General features: G+C 45.7%; 1 protein-coding gene across 2 annotated transcripts in view; it reads right to left on the bottom strand.

Moving 5' to 3' along the window:
• The window catches only part of ITGBL1 (integrin subunit beta like 1), a 319,100-nt gene that overhangs the window by 289,311 nt on the left and 7,377 nt on the right, over positions 1-22,412 (bottom strand). The window contains exons 1-2 of one of the 2 annotated variants that reach the window (XM_074983152.1): positions 18,941-19,085; positions 17,232-17,443 (exon numbers count right to left, since the gene is read on the bottom strand). In XM_074983152.1, the coding sequence (XP_074839253.1) occupies positions 17,232-17,443; positions 18,941-19,038 (310 nt within the window). In that variant the 5' untranslated portion in view covers positions 19,039-19,085. Of the gene's footprint in view, positions 1-17,231; positions 17,444-18,940; positions 19,086-22,412 lie in introns of those variants that run through there. The other variant, XM_074983153.1, reaches the window with a different exon arrangement.

Below are 22,412 nucleotides of genomic sequence, written 5' to 3'. Positions count from 1 at the left end.
ATGACAAAGGCATAGATAACTCAGGCAAAGAGTGTATATGAAATGGGAGAATGACACTACCTTGTCAAATGCAGATAAGGAACACAACATGTAGCCCCCCGCAGAGATTACCTAGGTTCCTGGAGCTCTGTGTGCTGGCAGCTCAGGGAGAGGCACACGATCACTAGTATGGAAAGGGAACCAGGGGCAGACTCTGAGTTGCCTAGGAAACCAGGAGAGGGAGGAAAAAAACTCTTTAGAAGTCCGGGTGCCTGTCTGCCTGGGGAAGGATAGCAGGTGTGCCTGGTGAGAGGAAGAGGGTGACTGACTGACAAGAAAAAGCCTGTGGAAGAAGAGCTAGCCTGACCAAGGGATACCCCTTCCAAGAGTGCTGAGGAGGGATGAAAGCGCTTCATGGAGTAGTCTGAAGCCCCACCAGCTGGTGAAAGGACAGGCCTGGCTGTGTAGGGAGCTGGTGAGTCCCAGGCCTGCATGCAGGGTTCCCTGTTTGAACTGGCCTCTCTGGGGACCTGAAAGCAAGATGCCTCACACTGAGCCTCTCCAAGACAATTCCCAGTGCAGAGAGTCACAGCGGACTGCTGGGGAGGGACACAAAGCGAGCACTGGCCACTCCCCTATGTGACTTCTCCCTGTGCTGCCCTAGTCCTGGGCCCACATGCTCTTCTTATCCCCTCCTTTCCCCACCCCATGACCTGGGTAGTATTTCCTGCTCTCCTAGTTAACATGGCCAGAGACTGCCGGGAGAGTGCAGCAGCATCAAAAGAACAGCGACTCTGATCCCATCAACTGCTGGCCCCTTGCTCCTCCTTCCCAGGGTGAAGGTGCGTGATCCTTCCTTCCCCACACACATCACTCCTGCACAGAGTTTTGTTGGGAAAGCTTCCCCCAGCAAGGTTCAGGTTAGCCTTCCAGCTCTCTAGGTGGTATCAGTCACCCCCTGGCACCATTGTTCCAGTTGCTAACCAGGGCTGCCCCTAGCTGTGCGTGTGTCTGAGCGCGGGGGTGGGAGACTAAAGTCAGCAGTGTAATTTAGTTTTGCAGAATGCACCTTGAGCCTCTGGGTGTTGAGGGGAAATTGTGGGACAAAAGGCAGCTTGAAGAGGACACCAACCAGCAGTGATTGTAGGAGCAGCCCAAGCAATATGCAAAATACACAGCTGTGTAGAGCACCATATTGCCCCAGATTTCATGGTGCCCTAGGCAGCTGTGTGCTGCATATCATCTCCAACGGCCAGCCTCATCCCCTGGCCAGCCTCCCTGCAAGCACAGCACCAGTTCTAAAACCTAGCTCCTTCCCCTGTCTGGCCCCTGCCTCCCGCAACAAACTGGGCCCAGCCACCACTCACCAGGCAGTGGAAGGATTACGAATGCAGGCTGGGGGAGTAAGGAGGAGCAGGTGGCTACACAAGTGGCCAGTGAAAAATGAGTTTCCCTTTCTGTCCCCACTGCTCCCTGAGTTCTCTGCCCCACACTCCTTCCACTTGCTGCTTCTGTGCCTCCTGCCCTGTGGTTGCCAGGTGAACCTCCCTGCCTGCCCTGCTCCTATCCCCTCTGCCCTGCCCCAGTTTCTGCTTCTGCAGCCCTCCTGGGGGAGGGAGGTGCAAGTGCTCAGGCTGTGTAGGGCACCACCATTGGTAGGGTCAGCCCTGAGTGATCATCAGCCCCTCTGCATTGACTGAGGAGTCCAGGGTCATCTCTAAACCTGAGGATAATTCACAGAGATTGTGAGTGCACCATCTTTTAGATCGCTGGTCAGGGAAGTTTCTGGGAACAGCATTTACTGCAGGTGAGGGTTTGGGGGATTTTTTTTATTTGCTGCCTATTAAACCTGAGGAGCAACATAGCACCTAACTCCATTTGAGAGTCCTCTGGGCTGTATTACCCAATCAGCCACATTGCTAACAGATGCACAGAAGATACACGGTCACAGGTCATCAAGGTACCCTATAAAGTACACATACCAGTATTTGCTATATCCAGTCAAGGGACGGGGGAAATTCACAGGTATTCTCAGTGTGGGCATTGTGACCCTAAGACTTCTTTTGCCTTTTAAGTTATATTTATCTCCTGTTTAATATGATTTATGGTTTTAAATATATGTGTTTGTATTGTTTCTTGGGAAGCTCCAACTGTTTAGCAAGTAAATAGGGGTTACCCTGTGATTGGAACTTTCCACCCAAGTTGCTCTAGTGACCCTGCCACAAAGGGGCTGTTCAGACAGAGGCACTGCTAACTAAATTTATATGTGAAGAAAAAGAAGTTGCACCCTGCTGAGTGTGGCAGGATCCAGAAGACGTTAGATCTGTCCAACAAAACCCATGAGGAAATTGGCACTAAAGGATGCAATGAGGTGGGTTGGAAGGGGATACATGCACTGGACAGCTGCTGTTGTTAGGGCATCCCAAAAGAAATGAGGATACAGTGGGACCCTGAGCTGCAAATCTTTAGAAACAAATAGCAGGCAAATTTTACCATTTCCTCAGTTTGCTTCCTCTACTTTATTCCTCCTCATCTCACAAACATACCTAACCCATTTTGGGCAAGGTCTCAGCTAACTCTTCCTTATCCCCCTCCAGAGTTTCTAAATCAGCCAACTCACTGGCGCAGCACTTGAAGACATGGTATATAAGTCGGGTGTCTTGGGCATTTGGAAGCCATTGCAACTTATGCTAAGCCTCCTCACAGTACTGAACACACATGGAACAAAGGGGGAAATGAGCTAGCACAATATGACTATCCCTTGCTTACTGAGGCCATGTCTACACTTCGAGAACTTCAAAATGACCATGCTAATGGCCAAATTGAAGAATACTAATGAAGTAAATGCACATTCAGTGCCTCATTAGCATGCCACTGGCCACGGCACTTTGAAATTGCCGCTTTTCACTCCCGTGCGGCTCATCCACATTCCGCTGACAGGAATAAGGGGATTTCAAAGTTGACGGTGTCCTTTTGAAAAAGACCCCCGTCTGGACGAGCTGCATGGGAGCGAAAAACAGCAATTTCACAGTGCCACAGCCAGCGGCATGCTAATGAGGTGCTGAATATGCATTTCAGCACCTCATTAGTATTCTTCGATTTGGCCATTAGCATGGCCATTTCAAAGTCTTCTCTAAGGGTAGACATAGCCTAAGTGTTACTTTGTAATACTCAGTACTTGTATAACAGTATTGTTTTCTCATAGCTAGAGTCCAGTCCTGTTGCTATGGCACTCCTAAAATGCCCACAGAATTCAGTGAGAGTTTGGGTGTGCAAACACTGCCTTGTCAGGTCCAAAATTTTATAGCCAAGAAAACTGTATAAGTAACATACACTTCTCAGGCCCACATTTTTAAAGGGGGTGGCTTGAGCTCCCTGTGCAATTGCCATGATTGTGCACGCATAAATGCCCATTCGATGCCATGTGTGTAGCTGACATGCACATTCAATCAATGATCTTAACAACTGGCAAAAAATGGTGTCCATTTTCTCACAGAACCCTCAAACTTCCTCCTTTGAGCATGATCTCTTCAAACCTATGCATGGAGCCTGACCAGTGGAATACACACTAATCATGGTGGGTGCTGCTTGACTTGAATTCCAGCTGTGAATGTGCTCTAATTGAATGAACAGGTGATGCAATGCTACATTGTGTTTTCTCCTCCAGATCCATTTCAGTGACACTGGGGTACAGTACATACTCCTTTCAGCACATGCACATGCCTTTCATTTGAGAATATTCGTGCATATTCAGGAATAAGGTGGATTATAACTACTGGGAATCCAAGGACTTTGTCAGCATATGGGCAACTATTATTTCAGGAGGGCACCTCTACAGTTAAGGTTGCACCGTGACATCTGTTAAAAGTTTGACCACTCTAAGACCTCTAAAATCGACATCCTTGGTTGGATATCTTTGAAATTGGATGTAACTCAAAAGGGTGCAGGGTAACAGGAATAGATGGAGTCATTTGAGCCAGAGGTTCCAGAGAGATAAACCCCTGAAAATGGCCATTTTTAAAATAATTCTGAGTTTCAGGCCTTTTTTGGTCCAGAGCTAGAAATCAAACTATTGCAGTCAATTTGCATCCAGGATAGCACATGGCACCCATTAGGGCTGACAGCCTCACCAGGCCCCTGGGCAAGGGAGTGGGGAGATTGCCCTGCACTTTGGGAAGGAGGGTGGCCTGGAGCAGAAAGGGCAGGACAGGCAGCCTTCAGCACTACCATCTCCCCTGCAGTACTGCCCGGAGGTGTGCCATGTGGTGCTTCAGAAGCAATTTAAAGGGCCCAGGCCTCTTGCTACTGCATGCAGCCAGGAACTCCAGGCCTTTGCCCCGGCCCTGTTGATGGACCTGATGGTAAATCTCTGGGGGGACTCAAAGCGAGAGCAGTATTTATGAAAATTTGCCTATTTATAATAGACTTGCACCAACACATGAAAATGTCTAGAGTGTTTCCGTGCCTGCCATTTTCTATGCTTTAGACTTGACTATTGTAAGAGCTCTAAACTCTGAAGTTACTCAGGGCTTGCCTACATTTAAAATGCTGAACTGATGCAGCTGCACCACTATAATGCTTCACTGGAGATGCCAGCAGGGCTGACAACCAGCAGGGGCCCCAGGGCGAGGAGCATGTGTGGGGTGACATCTCCATGCCACAGGAAAGGGTGGGGCCAGGGACAGCCCAGCCCTTAGCGCTGCTTGGACTGAGACTCACCTCCCCCACAGCCCTCAGAGTTGTGCAGAGCTCCTGGAGCAGCACTCTGCCAGCAATTCAAAGGGGCCCACAGCTCTGGCCACCACCCCTGGCTCCTTTGAATCCCTAGGCCATTGGGCAGCCGCTCCATTTGCCTTTCCACCTGCTCCATCGATGGGCCTGGTAGGTGCCCCCTGTGTCAAAAAGAGGGCTTCTCCCACTGACGCAGGTAATCCACCTCAACAAAAGGCAGTAGCCCAGCTGAAGGGGGAAGCCCTCCCGTTGACTTAGAGCTGTCTCCACTGGGGGTTAGGTCAGTATAACTGCACCACTCAAAGGTATGCATTTTCCCCATACCCTGAGTGATGCAGTTATAGTGACATAACTTGTCAGTGTAGAAAAAAGCCTCAAATTGCTTTGAAAAAGTGTGCCTACTTCAGGTGTGGGGTAGCAGCACCTCTCAATTTGGGGTCATTTAAGGAGGAGTTCTTGAGGTACAGGGCCTGTCCAAAAGGGTTTCCTTCTGCTGACAGGCTTAGAAGGGTACAGATGACTGGTTGAATCACAGACCTCATGCTTGTGGTGAACTCACCCTTCTGTTAGTGTAACTAAGGACAAATTCACTTCAAGCCCCACATAAGGCACATGAAGCTTTGAACTGAGTGGCTGGAGTTTGCTACAATTTGTGAATAATGGGTAGCAATTTTATTGCAGCAGAGAAAATAAGACACGGGAATACTTCCTGGGAGGAGAGGGGTGCTGGGGCATGCAGGGGCATAGGTGGGAGGTTGGGACTGAAGTGAGGAATGGGGGATCACAAGAATGTATTGTAGGGGAGGTGAGAGAAGTTATAGGCTCAGGTGCCTATATAAGAAGGGTGACCAGATATCTCCATACAATTTGGACAATCTCCCTATTTGGGACTTCTTCTCATATATACACTAAGTCCCATCAACAACATATATCTTCCTGTTTAAAATAACAAGAAGACTCTATGGCAAACCCCCTCTCCCCCAAACACACACTAAGGCAGGTTGCTTAGACTTCCCTTGCAGAACCTTTATGTCAGTGAAGTGTGTTGAACCATAAGCAGGCATTTCAATGTGCCATTTGCCACTGCCCAGCACACTGTTTTTGGGAAAAAATTTTCAATGCATAATGGAAAGAAACATGCCATTCAGGAGTGAAAAGTAACAAGGCTTCAGTTTTCCATCATGCAACTTTCTCCATCCCATCATGCCTTACATATGCACATCTTTTTTGAACGAAGTCTATAAACCTCTACACCACTGAACTGTGGTGTGGCAAGAGATATCATACACAGCCTTATTTTGGCACCATCCCAGTTTGCCACAGAATACATCAATTGCGGCAAGGCTAGCCTCGCTCCTGGGATCCAGGCCACTGTTTAGTCCACTAACACCACAGCCAGAATACCACTGCTCTTCCTGGGACAATGGATGGGGGAAGATGGTGGTCTGGGGGGAACCCAGGCCTCACCCACTCATTCCAGGTTCCAGCCCAGGGACCCTGTGTGGCTGCTAGCGGTGGGGGAAGGCTCCCCTCATTACAAACAGCACAGCTCTTCCCTGGGCCACTTCCCCAGACAATTCCTAACCCCATACCTCCTCCAGGTAGCTGTAGCAGCAACAGGTGCAGCCTGTTCCCCCTCCCGGTTTTGGCTCCTCCTGTGCAATCAGCCTTCTTGGACTTACACCAAATCTCAGGGCCTCCTGGGCAGGGGCCTCAGCTCAGCTCAGCTCAGCTCAGCCCAGCCCAGCCCAGCCCAGCCCTGTACGGAAAAACTTAACTTCCCACTGCCTACTGGGCAAGGGTTCTTTTAAAAGCAGGCTTAAGTGGGACCAGCTGGCCCCAATTAGCGCAGGGTGGCTTCCTTCCCAGCTGCTCACACTCAGCCTGTTTGCCTGCCCTGCTTTTCCCTCGTTCTTACCCCCTCCCAGCCTTACCTTGTCACACACTACAAAGACTATATTTCGATACCTGTGTAAGTGTTGGAGGATCATTGCCAAGCCTTCACCATTATCAGTGGGAGCTGAGCAAGAAAGATGCATGATTGCATGATCCAAGCCAGGATTATTCACAAAGCTGCAAGCAGCGGCCTTCCTTCCTGGACTGGTGGATTACCACTGGCAATGTTGAAATGCTAGTAGTGATTCTGGGGAACCAGTCTAATCCTTGATCCCCTAGTTTATGAAGCTGTACACCAGCCACCTGCCACTTCCAAGAAAAAATTCAACTACCGGCTGAGTGGGTGCAGAGGAAGAGATGATTGTCGTTGCATTCTGAAGGATGTTCATTCACAAGATTGACTCAGTGTGGAAAAAATACCTGAGTGTTTATAGCTAACTGTTGTGCTCTGCATAATAATCAGGAGCCAAAGGAGGGAAAGTTGTGCTGGAGAGCAGAAGCGGAGCAGCTATCTAGAAAGTTTAATCAGCCATAAATTTGAGGGCCTTAGAAGAACTCAATACAGAGTTATGTGGCTTAGGGAAGCCTGGAAAGACCACTTTAACAGTCAGCTACAAGTAATGTAGGCTACGTCTACACGTGCCCCAAACTTCGAAATGGCCATGCAAATGGCCATTTCGAAGTTTACTAATGAAGCGCTGAAATGCATATTCAGCGCTTCATTAGCATGCGGGCGGCAGCCACGCTTCGAAATTGATGCTCCTTGACGCCGCGCGGCGCGTCCAGACGGGGCTCCTTTTCGAAAGGACGCCACCTTCTTCGAAGTCCCCTTATTCCCATGAGCTCATGTGGTCTCTGTTAGACTGAAGAGCCCAGTGAAATATTTGTTCCTTATGCAAGTACTTAGACACTGTACTCATATCATCCTTTAACTTTCTCTTTGTTAAGCTAAATAGATTGAGCTCCTTGAGTCTCACATGTTGAGACACTTTCTAATTCTTTAATCATTCTCGTGGCTCCTCAGTGAATATCCTCTCATTTATCAATATCCTTCTTGAACTGTGGATTCCAGGGCTGAACACAGCAGCAGGCACAATGGTGATAAATACAGACGTAAAAAAACCATTCTCCATTCCTAACAGAGATGCCCCTGTTTATGCACCCAGGATCAGATTAACTCTTTTGGCCACATTGAGAGCTCCTGTCATTATGACCTCCGAATGTTTTTCAGACTCAATGCTACTTAGGACAAAATTCCTTTACTGTAATTATGACCTACATTCTTTGACGCTAGATGTATGCATTTATATTTAGCTGTATTTAAACATGTATTGTTTGCTTGCACCCAGTTTACCAAGCAATCCAGCTCACTCTGCTTCAGTGAGCTGCCCTCTTCATTACTTACTGCTTCCTCAATGTGTGTGTCATCTGCAGACCTTTATCGGTGATGATTTTGTTTTCCTTTAGGTCACTGATAAAAATGTTAAATAGAGTAGGACCAAGAACCAATCCACATGTATCTCATTGGAAATACACCTTCTCAGTGATGAGAATTTACTATTACTTTTTGAGGTGGATCATGTGGGGTAAATTAGAGCTAAATAACAACACAGAACACTGAGAGCCAGGACTGATGGCTGTAAACAAACTTTACGGGATCACAGGAAAGTTGGCTGCACTCATGATAACTGATCCTCCAGCTAAGTGAAATCATGCTGGATTAAGGGTGTTTCCAGAAGAGAGAATTCCAGATTAGAGAGATTCAACCTGTGTTATATTAACACTTACCTTTATACGTCACATTTGTAATCTTATAAAAAAGCAAGTTAATTTCACAGGATTTATTTTCTATTAATTCACACTGATTTGCACTAAACACCTTCCCCTCCTTCAAATCTTTGTTAATCCAGCCCTGACTCTGCTGTTTCATAATCTCACCCTGCACCAATATCAGGCTGACAGGTATATAATTACCCATGTGCCCTTTGTTTGGTACAATATTAGATTTCTTCTAGCTATTTGAAACTTCCCCAGTACTCCAAAACTTTACTGAACAACAACATTAATGGTTGTCCAAGATCCTAGCCTCCTTGTTTAAAATGCTTGAACGCAAATTACGTGCACCAGTCTAGCTGAAAAGAAAAAAAAAACTTCTTAAGGCTGCGTCTACGCTAAGAGATAAATTGATTTTATTAAAATTGATTTCTTAACTCTGGGTTTTATCCATTCAATTTTGAGCATCTTCACCTTCCCACATACTCCCCACAAAATCGATTTACTGCTGCCATACACAAGTACCTTAAATCGAGCTTAAATCAAGTGCTGCTGCAGTGCATTGTGGGAACATATTCCACAGTCCTCTGAGCCCCATTGCATTCTGGCCACACTAGTAGGTGTGGGTATATGACGCCATCTTCCCACATTTCATTTCCCTCTTTCCCCTGCCTTGTTAAGTATGTTTACGTAGACATGGTTGTTACACTGAAACTCAAATGAATTATCAGTAATGGGCCATGGCAGCTTAAAGGACGTACCCAGTTGACAGCCACGCAAATTGTGACCACCCACGGAGTGCCTCTCTCATGCTTGGGTCTGAATTTAGGCCACCCGAGAAAAAAGGCCCTTATGCCCAAGTACACATGGTTGTTGCACTGAAACTCAAATGAATCATCAGGCTGAAAGTCCCCAGACTACAGCCAGGTTTGCACCCGACAAAGAAGACCCTTAGGACACGAAAGCCGTGTCTACACGTGCACGCTACTTCGAAGTAGCGGCACTAACTTCAAAATAGCGCCCGTCACGGCTACACGCGCCGGGCGCTATTTCAAAGTTAACTTTGACGTTAGGTGGCGAGACGTCGAAGTCGCTAACTCCATGAGGGGACAGGAATAGCGCCCTACTTCGACGTTCAACGTCGAAGTAGGGACCGTGTAGTCGTTGCGCGTCCCGCAACTTCAAAATAGCGGGGTCCGCCATGGAGGCCATCAGCTGAGGGGTTGAGAGATGCTCTCTCTCCAGCCCCTGCGGGGCTCTATTGTCACCGTGGGCAGCAGCTCTTAGCCCAGGGCTTCTGGCTGCTGCTGCGGCAGCTGGGGATCCATGCTGCAGGCACAGGGTCTGCAACCTGTTGTCGGCTCTGTGTATCTTGTGTTGTTTAGTGCAACTGTGTCTGGGAGGGGCCCTTTAAGGGAGCGGCTTGCTGTTGAGTCCGCCCTGTGAACCTGTCTGCAGCTGTGCCTGGCACCCTTATTTCGATGTGTGCTACTTTGGCGTGTAGATGTTCCCTCGCAGCGCCTATTTCGATGTGGTGCCGTGCAACGTCGAAGTTGAACATCGACGTTGCCAGCCCTGGAGGACGTGTAGACGTTACTCATCGAAATAGCCTATTTCGATGTTGGTTTCACGTGTAGACATAGCCGAATACTCCCTGCTGCAAGCCTTACTTCGACACCTGTGGTCATTGTATAGCTAATCTGTTGCCTTCATTGAGACATGTATGGCTCAGGGTGGCTACAAGACCCACGGCTACAGCCAGCCTCTAAAAATCGTGACTGCCGAGGGAGGCGTCCCCCTGGCGGCTAGAAGAGCCCTGGCTCCAGCACGCAATCTGCCTGGCACTTTGTGCAGCACGTCCTTGTATTGGTTCGGGGTCGAGCCACGTGATAGAGTTGGGTGCAGGAATGTTCCAGACTGTGTGGCGCCTCCAGGGGAAGGGAAGAGAGGGGATGTGGGGGTCAGGACAATATGTAAACACTGAAAAGAAGTTTCTCATCCTACCAGACAAGCATGATCCCCACCCACACCAAGCTGACACATGGTACAGTGATCCAGCAGCTGGCGCCAGGCAGCACAGAAAAAAAAGGCAGCTAGTAGGGGTCTACACAGAAGAACGGACCCCACAGCTGCGCTGCTAGCAAAGGAAAAGAAAAACAATTTTTCAGCCTTTCATGACCCTACAGCCACGGGCTTGCAGGTGCCAAATTGTAACAGTCCTGTTGCCTAGTTCCTATGCAACTGAGAGCAGTGGAGATGGAAGAGGACAGAGCAGAGAACTGCAGTGCATTGTGGGGCACATATGGGACATCTGTGGAGGCTAATGAATTCGATGTAAAGACATGCCGCGTGCTCACTACCTTTATTTAGATTCTTAAATTTGAATAGAAAGCTACACCTATCGGGTTACTTCGATTTTAGGATTTTGATACCATATCAATTTTAATGTTCCATAAATCAAGCTAACGGAATTTACAGTGAGGACAGGCACTGGGAAAAACTGGGCTAACTGACTTAAAATCTATTTTATCTCATAGTGTAGATGCATCTTAAATGTATTTGAGCATCTAACATGAAGCCTTGGTCTATTACTTCAGGATTCATATCCCATCCCTCTGAGACACTGAGGAATCTGTGCACCTCCTTGTCCTACTACACTACTTTTTCTAAAATCCATCCCTTCCTCACAGAGAGCTTCCTTCCAAGCTGTGGCATTCAATCCACAATCATAGGTAAAGACAAAATTTTCTAGAGAAAATTATGCAGCTTCACAAACAAATGTGTCTGTCAAAGTCAGAACTACCATAATTGAGCCCAAATCTACAAATTATAACTTACTCAGTGAGACCTTAAATTGCATATTAAAAGACCAAAGCAGAAGTACATTTTGAGATCATGTGTCATATTTGGTTCAAGGTTAGTGTAGATCTATTTGAATTAAGCAGGAAAGAGTACCTCTATTAGTACATATTAGCTTGTGGTTATGGGTTTTGATTCATACTGGCTATGCCTACACTTGCATTCCTTCTTTGAAAGAAAAATGCAAATGAGGGAAATTGAAATGCAAATGAGGCACTGATTTGCATATATCATGCTTAATTTGCATAATCTATTTTTGGAAGATACTTTTTCTAAGGAAAAAAAGCAATGTAGACCATGCTCTTTCGAAAATAAACCCCATCTTCAAAAGGACCCTTCTTCCTGAAACAAAATAAGAAGAAGGCATCTTTCAAAGGTGGGGTTTATTTTCAAAAAACCCCATCTACACTGCTTTTTTTCTTTAGAAAACATCACTTTCTAAAAATTTCCTATGCAAATTAAGCATGAAATATGTAAATCAGTGCCTCGTTTGCATTTTCAGTTTCCCTCATTTGCATTCTTCTTTCGAAAGAGGAATGCAAGTGTAGACACAGCCACTATGTTTTACTTACAGTTGATTTTTTTAAAGGAGCTTTTGGAGTGAGTAGATACTGACTCCTTCTAAGTGAAAGAACTATAAACTTATTCAACCCTGTCCCATGTCATGCGACTGGGACTAGAAATAAAGACAATGCATGCATCACATCTTTATTAAAAGACACACAAAATGTTAACTGAGCAAAAATGCAAGGTAGCCTAGAGGACAGAAAATGTGATTGGAAATCCAGAGATCCAGAATTATGATCTAGGCTCCGCCACTGACATGCTGTTTGGCATTGAGCAAATCTTGCAGGCCTATTTTTGAGACGTTTAGAATACCATAAGCTCCAGAAAATGTCAATGGGACCTGTAGGTGCTCAGCAGCTTTGCAGATGGACCTCTTCACCTCTCATGCCCTATCTATGCTTTGATTGAACAGTTTCACATCTCAGTTCTCATATGATTTCACAACTCTACATAAAAAGGACACTGACAGATCTTGTGATTATTAATGAATTAAAGTTTGAAAATGTAAAGTTTCACAAAAGTGTTAAGCATTATTTTTATTATCAGAAGCATCTTAGTCTCAGTTCTCTCCTGCCTACTAAACCACTGATGCAGCTTTCAGTTACTCTTGGTGGCACTGGCAGGGAGAAAAGAGCCAACACTAATGCAACTTTAGAGCATTTGGATTTGGAATGAAATCTTAAAATATATGTAGCTTTCACTGGCATTCCACACAACCTTCCCACTTCTACATTTAGTGAAGCTGCAATACCAGGCTGCAGCTTTGAAAAATAAAGATGCTTACGCTCCAACCCTGTACGCCGCACCGGAAGTAAAAGACAAGTTCTGTGACATGCTTAGTGCTGCCATAACGCAAGTACCTGCTCGTGAACAGCTGTACATTTTGGGTGACTTCAATGCAAGAGTTGGAGCCGATCATAATTCATGGCCTTCCTGCTTAGGCCACTTCAGTGTGGGAAAAATGAATGAAAACGGACAGCATCTTCTCGAACTTTGCACATACCACAATCTGTGCACCACAAACACATTTTTCCAAACCAAGCCACAGCACAGAGTGTCATGGAGACACCCACACTCAAAACACTGGCATCAACTAGACGTGGTCATCGCTAGACATGATAACCTCAAAAATGCCCTTCTGACACGCAGCTATCATAGTGCTGACTGCGATACAGATCCCTCACTAGTTTGCTCCAAACTCAAGGTGATTCCTAAGAAGCTGTACCACTCTAAACCAACTGGGAGGCCCCGCATTGATGCCAGAAAGACAGCAAACTGAGAGAGAGCTGAAAAGTTCAGAGAGACCCTCAAGGAGAATCTGCACAGCAGCCCTGGGGGTGCCGATGTGACATCCAGATGGCAGTATCTGAGGGATAAAATTTACAACACGGCCTTGTCAGTGTTTGGAAGAAGAGCTAGAAACACAAATGACTGGTTCGAAGCTAACTCCGATGAGATGATTCCAGCCATCAAAAAGAAGCGCGCTGTACTCCTGGAGTACAAACACTCACCAAGCCAGAGTACCCTGCAAGCACTCAGAGCAGCCAGAAAAACAGTACAGCAGATGGCCAGGCGCTGTGCCAACAACTACTGGCTCGAGCTATGAGGCAGCATCCAGACCAGTGCTGACTCCGGTAGTCTCAGGGGAATGTACGAGGGCATCAAGAAGGCATTCGGACCCACCCAGAACAAGATGGCACCTCTGAAATCCAAATCTGGTGAAGTCATCGCTGACAAAGCCAAACAGATGGAGTGCTGGGTCGAGCACTACTCTGAGCTGTACTCACACAAGAACACTGTGGCTGATACAGCCCTCGATGCCGTCAAGCTCCTACCAGTAATGGACGAACTGGATCAGGAACCAACTGTGGGTGAACTGAAGAAAGCCATCAACAGCATTGCAGTAGGAAAGGCCCCAGGCCAAGATGGTATACCACCAGAGGTAATCAAGTGTGCCACGGGCACCCTCCTGGAACCCCTACATGAGCTACTGTCCCTGTGCTGGAGAGAGGGAGAGGTTCCACAGGATATGTGCGACGCTAACATCGTAACCTTGTATAAGAACAAAGGAGACAGAAGCGACTGCAACAATTACCGTGGAATCTCCCTCCTAAGCATCACTGATAAACTGTTTGCTCACATCATCCTCGGCAGACTCCAGAAGATTGCTGAGACGGTGTATTCCGAATCACAGTGCGGATTCCGCGCAGAGAGATCTGCCATTGACATGGTCTTCTCCCTGAGGCAGCTGCAGGAGAAATGCAGGGAGTAGAGGAAGCCACTCTATATTGCCTTCATCGACCTGACCAAGGCTTTCTACTTGGTCAGCAGGGAAGGACTGTTCAAACTGCACCACAAGATAGGCTGTCCACCACGGTTACGCAAGATAATCCAGTCTTTCCAAGAAGACACAAGAGGAACCATGCAATATGACGGCACATTATCGGATGTTTTCAGCATCAGGAGCGGCATCAAACAAAGATGCGTCCTTGCTCCGACATTGTTCGGGATCTTCTTCACGCTCCTCCTGAAGCACGCCTTTGGATGTTCAACAGGGGGCATCTTTTTGCACACAAGATCTGATGGGAAACTGTTTAATCTTTCAAGGCTGAAAGCTAAATCCAAGGTGTGGGAAGTCCTCATCAGAGATTTGCTGTTCACAGATGACGCTGCTGTAGTGTCACACACAGAAGACCAGTTTCAGAAACTGCTGGATCGGTTCTCCAAAGCTTGCAAGGACTTCAGGCTTTCCATCAGCCTAAAGGAGACAAACGTACTTGCTCAGGGCGTTGCTTACCCTCCATCAATCAGCATTGACAACTATTCATTAGAGGTCATCCACGAGTTCGTTTACCTCGGGTCCACCATCACTGACACCCTGTCATTGGAGTCTGAGCTAAATAGGAGGATCAGAAAAGCAGCCACAACTTTATCCAGACTCAGGGAGAGAGTGTGGAATAACATCAAGTTGTACACCCACACCAAAATGCAAATCTACAGAGCCTGCATCCTCAGCACCCTCCTTTACGGCAGCGAGTCTTGGACCCTGTACTCCTGCCAGGAAAAGAGGCTGCATGTCTTCCACTTGCGCTGCCTCAGGCACATCCTCGGAATATTGTGGAAGGACAGAGTGTCCAACACCGCCGTCCTTGAGCAAGCTGGAATCCCAGCCATGCACACCCTCCTCAGGCAGTGGCAGCTCCACTGGCTTGGCCATGTCCACAGGATGAATGATGGAAGGATCCCAAAAGACATCCTGTATGGCCAGCTAGCCTCTGGCAAAAGACCTCGCGGACACCCCTAATTGCACTACAAAGATGTTTGCAAGAGGGACCTCAGGGAGGTAGACATCGAGCCGGACAGCTGGGAGGAGCTGGCAGACGATCGCAGCAGATGGAGGCAGGAACTACACAAGGGCCTTCAGAAGGGTGAGATGAGGATCAGACAGCTAGCAGAGGAGAAGCGAGCCCACAGAAAGCACAGTAAGGACCTGCCAGACACTCATTACACATGCAACAGATGCAGCAAGGACTGTCACTCTTGTGTGGGCCTTCACAGTCACAGTCGACGCTGCAAATGATGATCCCAAATGGAACTACGAAGGGCGCGATCCATAGTCTATGTATACTGAAGGATGCTACTACTACTACTACTACTACTGCTCCTCTAAATGACTTGCATAATTAACCTTGCACTGCTGAATATGATGCATATTAAGCACATTTTCCATGAAACTCCTGGTTCTCAGGTGCCAAGTACAAATATTTTTCTTATAACACCACTCTTGATCTTTCCGTGTTATTACTGGACTTCTTATTCTTAGCTACACTGTTGCTAAAATAAGTGGGGGTTTTTTTCCTACAAAATTTGCCAAACCCACTGCTGGAATGCATTTGTATTACCATGTTACTAACGGAATTCCTGTAACATTCCCACTGACCTAATTGTGGGGTTTGGCCCGAAAAGATGACACGTTATGCAAAGCTGCTAAAGATGTTTATGCAGGGACACTTGAAATGAATCTCCCTTGTGGTCCCTCTTTTTTCAAGGTGCATTCCCTTAGGAATGTGACATGAAAACATCCTCCCTTTTTTCACATCCTATTCTGCAGCTGCCAAAAAATTCCTTGATCTGATGAAAACAGTTCAGAACCTTAAACTAAGACAGCCGGAAAGATGCAAAATAACACAATCAGATGCAAATTAGTTGGGCATATTCCTTTGATCATCAGGCCAAATTATGTCCCAAAAAGGTGTATGAACATATAACCCACTGAAGCCACTGGGATTAATGTGCATATAACTAAAAGCAGAATTTGACTATGCTGCCATACTCCATATTTTATAAAGTGTATATTTAGAGGAACATGCAGATGGTTACTAATACAGGCAGGCACATTTTTAGGGTACCCACCTATGTGGAAACTCTTATAGCAGTCTTTCCCCAACTATAAAGTTATTGTTCTGTCTGTGGGCGGCTGAAATCAATTTCCAAGCAACACTCACATTTGAAGGTGAGTGGTCAGAATTAATTTACAGCACTCGATAAAGCCAGGGCTGCCCAGTCAGGGCAACAAAAGGGGCAGTTTGAACAGGCCTCTGTTTGAGAGGGACCTGAAAAATGTGCCTGTGACCCGATCCCATTGCTACCCAGTTTTGGCCTGGCTGCCTCTTGGTCATGATGGGCAACTGGTTCAAATCTAAGTGGTGCTACAAGGGATTGCACCCAGGTGAAACACCCAGAGTGGAGAGCCAAGTTCAGCCCTTCAGCACAGGAGCTGCTGCTGCAGGACATGCTCACTGTCAAACCACGCCTCCACTTTCTGTTTCTGTACACTTGGGGGTTTCGGTACAGTGAAGGGAGGCCACTGTTTCAGATTTCGCCTCAGGCCCCAAAAACCTGTGTGTGACCCTGGGAAAGTCTGCATGGAGGGTTAAATCATATTCTCCTTCCTTGCATAAGCAGTCCCCATGAAAGTCACAGAGCTCTGTTTATCTGCTCATCTATCCAACTGAAAATGGACTTGCAATGCTTCCAACTTGAGGAACCTACTATGCCTATGGGCTTGTCTAGGCTACAAGCTCAACCAGTCAAGGGGACCCAGTTATACAGTACAGCACTTTGTGGGAGAGATGACTCCTTAATTCCCAAGCCCAACTAAAGACACAGGTGTGCTACTAAACAGACATAAGCTATAGCTGGGACATATTCACAGTCCTGTTTACACTCCAAAAATAGAATTGTGCTATCGCCCTCAAACAGCTGTAATTGTAGTGAACGTCCCATCCCAGCATTGCTACTAGTGCGAGAAGCCGTCAGCCTGCTAACCAGAAACGATGGGCATAGAGATATGAGGAGCAGGCCAGCTGATGGACAGCAGGCTCATCACACTAGAGAAGCCTCCCAAAATACCATGGTCTCCTTACCTGCACAAGTCTCCCCATCGTAAGTCTCGCACACCCACTCATGGCATTCGCACAGCGGCCCATAGTATTTGCCCGGCTCATTCACTTGGCAGATGCAGATGCCACACTCGCACTTGCCTCTGCCGCTGCACAACTTTCCCCCTGGGACACGGCACCTGCGTTCTGACTCAGACCTGGACAGTCTACATGAGGAGACGCTGCGGGAGCCACTCCTGCAGAGGGCAAGAAACACAACCAGGTGCAGCTAAAGTCAGGCAATCCTAAATAGAGAGGTTGAGATCTGAGCTGGGATGGAGATGCTCAATGTTGCAGTGGATTTACCTATTACCTTAAAATGCCTACAAATTTTAGCACTATCTGCCTTTTTATAGCCATGTATTTAGCATGTAGAGGATCCACAGAAGCTACTATTTCCCTTTTGCCCTTTGATTGCCTGGAGGTCAACAGCTGGGTTATTATTAATCCAGCACATCACCCTTTGAGACACATTACACTGAATCTTAATTATCTTGCAAAGGTCTTAGAAATCAATGGCAAACTTACATTGGAAACACATATTTGTGACAGATGAGGTAGACAGACCTGGTTAAATGATGAATCACACTTGGATTTGGATTATTCTGGTGGATTTGAGACATTAAAATGGGAGGTCATGAAGCCAAAAACCAGAAGGGTGCATATGCCAATTACATTTTTGCAGCTGTCTAGTACCACGATATGTTGGGGTCAGATATATTTACTTGTTTATTTGAAATAATAGAAGCAAAAGTTCTTTAATTGAATGGTACTGGTTATGGGTTAGGGGCTAAATTTGGCAAGATCCAGCAGGAGCCAGAAGTCAGATCTGATTTTTGCCGCTCTGTCACACTGCAATACAGCAGGGTCTGGATTTTTAAGATGCATCAGGGTCTCCTCCATGTCGTTTGTGGTGGCATTAGGAATGAAGGCGGGGAGAAAGGGACTGTTGGGTTAAAAAAACTGTCCAGCCTCAGAGTGAGATCTAGGCAGTGGCAGCACCGTGACACAAGGAGGATTCGGAGGTCCAGATTCATTGGTGCAGTAATAGCATCTGCACTGATCCTCAGGCATTAGAATTTGTGTGCATTAGGGTTAAAACTTTGCTAACTGTAGAAGGAGCTATGGGACAGATCTAGTGCATGGATTGCGTGTGCTGTGGGTGGGCTGGTTGGTTTGTTTATTTGTTTGGTTACGTTTCGGGTGTTTTGTGCCATTGCACCAAGATGTAACCAGATCCAATATGTTTGGTGTATTAGGAAAGGCCAGAATTAACCGTCTATTTAGTAGCAGAATTTGGAGTGCTGGGCACAAAAATTATCAAGATCCAGCATAAGCAAACTTTTATCTTTCCTGTTATTAGGTACTTGCCTATTTAAGTTTTGCAAGTATAATTCAAGATACATTTCTACATAAACCATATGATCCAATGCAGTTTGTGTTATACACATTGTGATCCTAACTACAGCATAGTGCACCCATAATTTTGCATTATATATGTGTATGTGTGTATTATACTGTATGTGCCTCATTTTCAACAGATAATAACAACAGGTTGAAAACACACCAGCTCTAACTATATGCTATACATGAGATTTTAGAATTGTTGTTGCTTGTGGCAACTTGTTAACAGTTAAAGTCCAGCCCAGAAGGCAATTGCTAAACAAGCCCATTAATTTAAAAGACAAACTTACCGAAGGGCCAGGGAGAAAGTTTGAGGAATGGCAGGCAGCAGAGTTAGAAGTGAAGCAGCCAGCAGCAGCACCAACTTGAGGAACCCCCATGCACACATGTTTAGATCTCAGGCACTGACTGAGAAGTTTGAAGTTCTTTAAGAGAGTCCCACCGCCAGACAGACCCACTGGGCTTGCAAAACCCTGAGCTGGCCAAAACCGGCTTCAGCACTGCTTCCCCTGGTGCTGCAAGTGCCTTTGATTAGCTGCCTGGAAGCTGGATTTGGGCAGCACTCTGGGAGGAAGACTGGTGCCAAACCCCAATGCTCACAGTCTAGGCAGGAAAGTAATTAGAAACAGTTGCAGGGCCAGATGGTTTATTTTGACATAGAAAGTGTCCTGTTCACAGATTGAGCAAACTGTCTCTGTCTTGAAATATAAGCACCATAAATATTTGGAGAAAGTATATTTGAGTTAACCCTGATGAATAGATGTTTGAGATAATCTCAGTAATGTGATTGGGGAAATATTCATTTGTCAGTTTTGACAGATGACATTAACAATACTTTCCAACTATATCTGAGTGTATTGCCAGCTGTCAGGTAAGTGCTTTACACTTTTAGAATGAGCTAACATTAGGTGGGTACATTTTTCACCCTTGGTTCCCAAACATTACGTGCTGTAAGCTTCACAGTGTGACATTCAGGGCTGTCAAGCTATGACAGTTTGAGTGACTGTGATTTCAAAAATATCATCAGTTAGCTTTTAAAATGCCTCATTAAAACACACAGCACAGTCTTTTACCTCAAGAGTTAGCTATATAGAAATGCTGTATAATTAATCCAAAATGAGGGGGTCTCCCGCCAAATGATAAGATTTGGCAGGACTATCCATGACATTTCTTTACACTTCATAGATGTGTTCACAGCTTGTGATCTTGCTGATTTTCTTGGAGAGTTATGAATTGCCCCACACATCCCTGAGCCAGAATGGTATTAAAAAAACTTAAAATTTATACGACAGAAGAAAATTCATTAGTAGAATATGAATGTTCTAATAGATGTACTTTCTTACTCCAATAATAAAATTCCATTTTTTGAACTAAGAGATCAAAGAATTAATGTAGGAAGCTTGTGTTGGTTTGAGACCCTATTTTGTGGACCAAGGTTTTCAACAACTCTTTCTAACTGAAGAATCTTTTTATCTTAAAGAAAGCTGCTGCTGTGCTGTACAGATAGTATGTCATGTGCTAGAAAACTTTTGAAGTTTTAGTTAAATAACTTCTGTGACTCATAGGTAGAATTTGCAATAAATTAAAATAGCTGCATTATAGAGCATTAGTATAGTTAACTCAGTGGAATGTTCTCTGTTCCTCGTCCTCTTGTTAAAATATCTGTGCCTGCCAGCAGTATCTTAGACCTTACTGCTAATGACTAATACAATTTTTGACTTAACTTTATAATCTCCGAGGTGACGAAGGAGTTCCCAATACTAGTTTTTGGTGGAGATTCCTGTTTTTATTTTAAAAGAAAGTTTTCTGAGAAATGTAAAGAACAGATTTACAGGAAGTTGGCCAGCCTTCCTGGTAAGTGTACATTTTGGACATCTTACATTTTGAAAATAAAAGATGATGGTTAGCAACCCATAACAAATCAAATCAAAGTCTATCAGATTCATTACCAAAGTAAAACCCGCATGGGCTCCTAACTTACTGTATAATAAAGACTGTAGTCTGTTCATTGCAAATTGCAGTGCTCCTTCACTCTGTCTAACAATTTTTTCTACAATTTTGTGAAAGAGAGTTTACTATACAGAGGCTGGGTCTAGACTGAGGGAACTGCCAGCAAAAGTTACGCAAATGGCACACAGTTCTGTTGGGAAAGGTTTTTCCAATAATTGGCCCATCCACATATGGCCAAATGTTGGAAAAAAACCCTTTGTCCAGACATTCCTTCTTCCTCATGGGACGAGGTGTACAGGGGTGTTGACAGAATGCTTCCAACCGGCAGATCTCTTCTGAGAGATCTGCAGACTGGATGTGTGCTCTGCTGACAAAACTTCTGTGGACAGTTTTGTCCACAGAAGCCTGCAGTCTAGACAAAGTGTGGTATTATCATGTTTTGCCAAAACATAAACAAGGATAGCTAGGGGATGCTCTTCTTATAGCTTTGTACCAGCCAAATTACAGAGAAAAACTGTGATTATTCTTAAAAGACTGAAAGAAGAGAATACGAACTTCTCAAAAAAACAAGCAGTCCTGTGGAACCTAATTGTTAGTCTTTAAGGTGCTATGGGACTGCTTATTTTTTGTGGTGCTACAGAGTAACACAGCTAACCCTCTGAGAGTAAATACAGACTTTTGCCATTCATGCTGATGAACACTTTCCATCTATGCAATGTACTGAAAATCTCTCCTGCATAATAGTCAACAATCGCCCTCTGATCTCCTCATAGCCATAACAATTATCTAGAATCTTTATTATATAATACCCCCGTGATCCCAGCCCCATCTAGAGTCCTTATTATATATCATATCATAAATTAGGAGCCCATAGGGTATTACCTTGATAATTGATCTAATAGGCTTTGATTTGATTTGTTATGGGTTGATAACTGTTGTCTTTTATTTTCAAAAAGTAAGATGTCCAAAATGTATATTTACCAGGAAGTCTGGCCGACTTCCTGCAAATCTGTTCCTTACGTTTCTCAGAAAACTTTTTCTGAGAAACTTTACTTGTCTTCCCTATTTCCTCAAAATAGTTTTTCTGCGAGCGATCCCTAACCTGGCTACTCAGACTTATTTTGTGAATGTTTCAATATGTACTGCTACCAAATGTGATACTTCATTGCTGTCCTTTAACCTTTGCTCTTTTGAAACAAATGCTATGATTTAAGCCGGAGAGGTTTGTGCATACAGAGGTTGCATCTACACTAGCGAGATCTTTCAGAAAAGCTGGTCCTCTTTTGAAAGATCTTGCAGAGCATCTACACAAGAAGTTATTTTGAAAGTAAATTGAAAGTGCACTGCACTTCATTCCGAGGAGCTCTTCTGTTCCCAGATCAGGAAGAGCACCTTCTTCCCAACAAGTCTTTTGGAACAGAGCATGTGTGGATGCTCTAAGGTCTCTTTTTCCAAAAGAGGAGTCCTCCATGGCATTGGCAAGCTGGAGCACGGAGATGGCCTGACCAGCACACTCGTAGCTCTATGTTCCCTGTGTTTGGATGCTTTTAAAGCCATAGGGACCCAGAAACCCCACTTTAGGGAGCTGAGAGCCCTCCCTTCTCCCCCTGCTGAGCCCAAGCCCACTAAATCCCTCCCATGGCGATACCCCCTGTGATCCCAGCCCCATCCCAGCCCTGAAGCAGATCCCGAACCCAGGGTAGGAGGGGATCCCAAGGCCAAAATGGCTTACGGCCCTCTACCCACATTGTGGAATAATGCTGCCCAGCCCCAGCCCCTGTTCCAAGTTTAGATGTGCCCCTGTCCTCAGCC

Source organism: Carettochelys insculpta, chromosome 1, assembly GCF_033958435.1.
Source record: "Carettochelys insculpta isolate YL-2023 chromosome 1, ASM3395843v1, whole genome shotgun sequence".
NCBI classification, from domain to species: domain Eukaryota; kingdom Metazoa; phylum Chordata; order Testudines; family Carettochelyidae; genus Carettochelys; species Carettochelys insculpta.
Note: the sequence above shows the minus strand (reverse complement) of the source record. Positions and strands in the feature narration are given on the sequence as shown.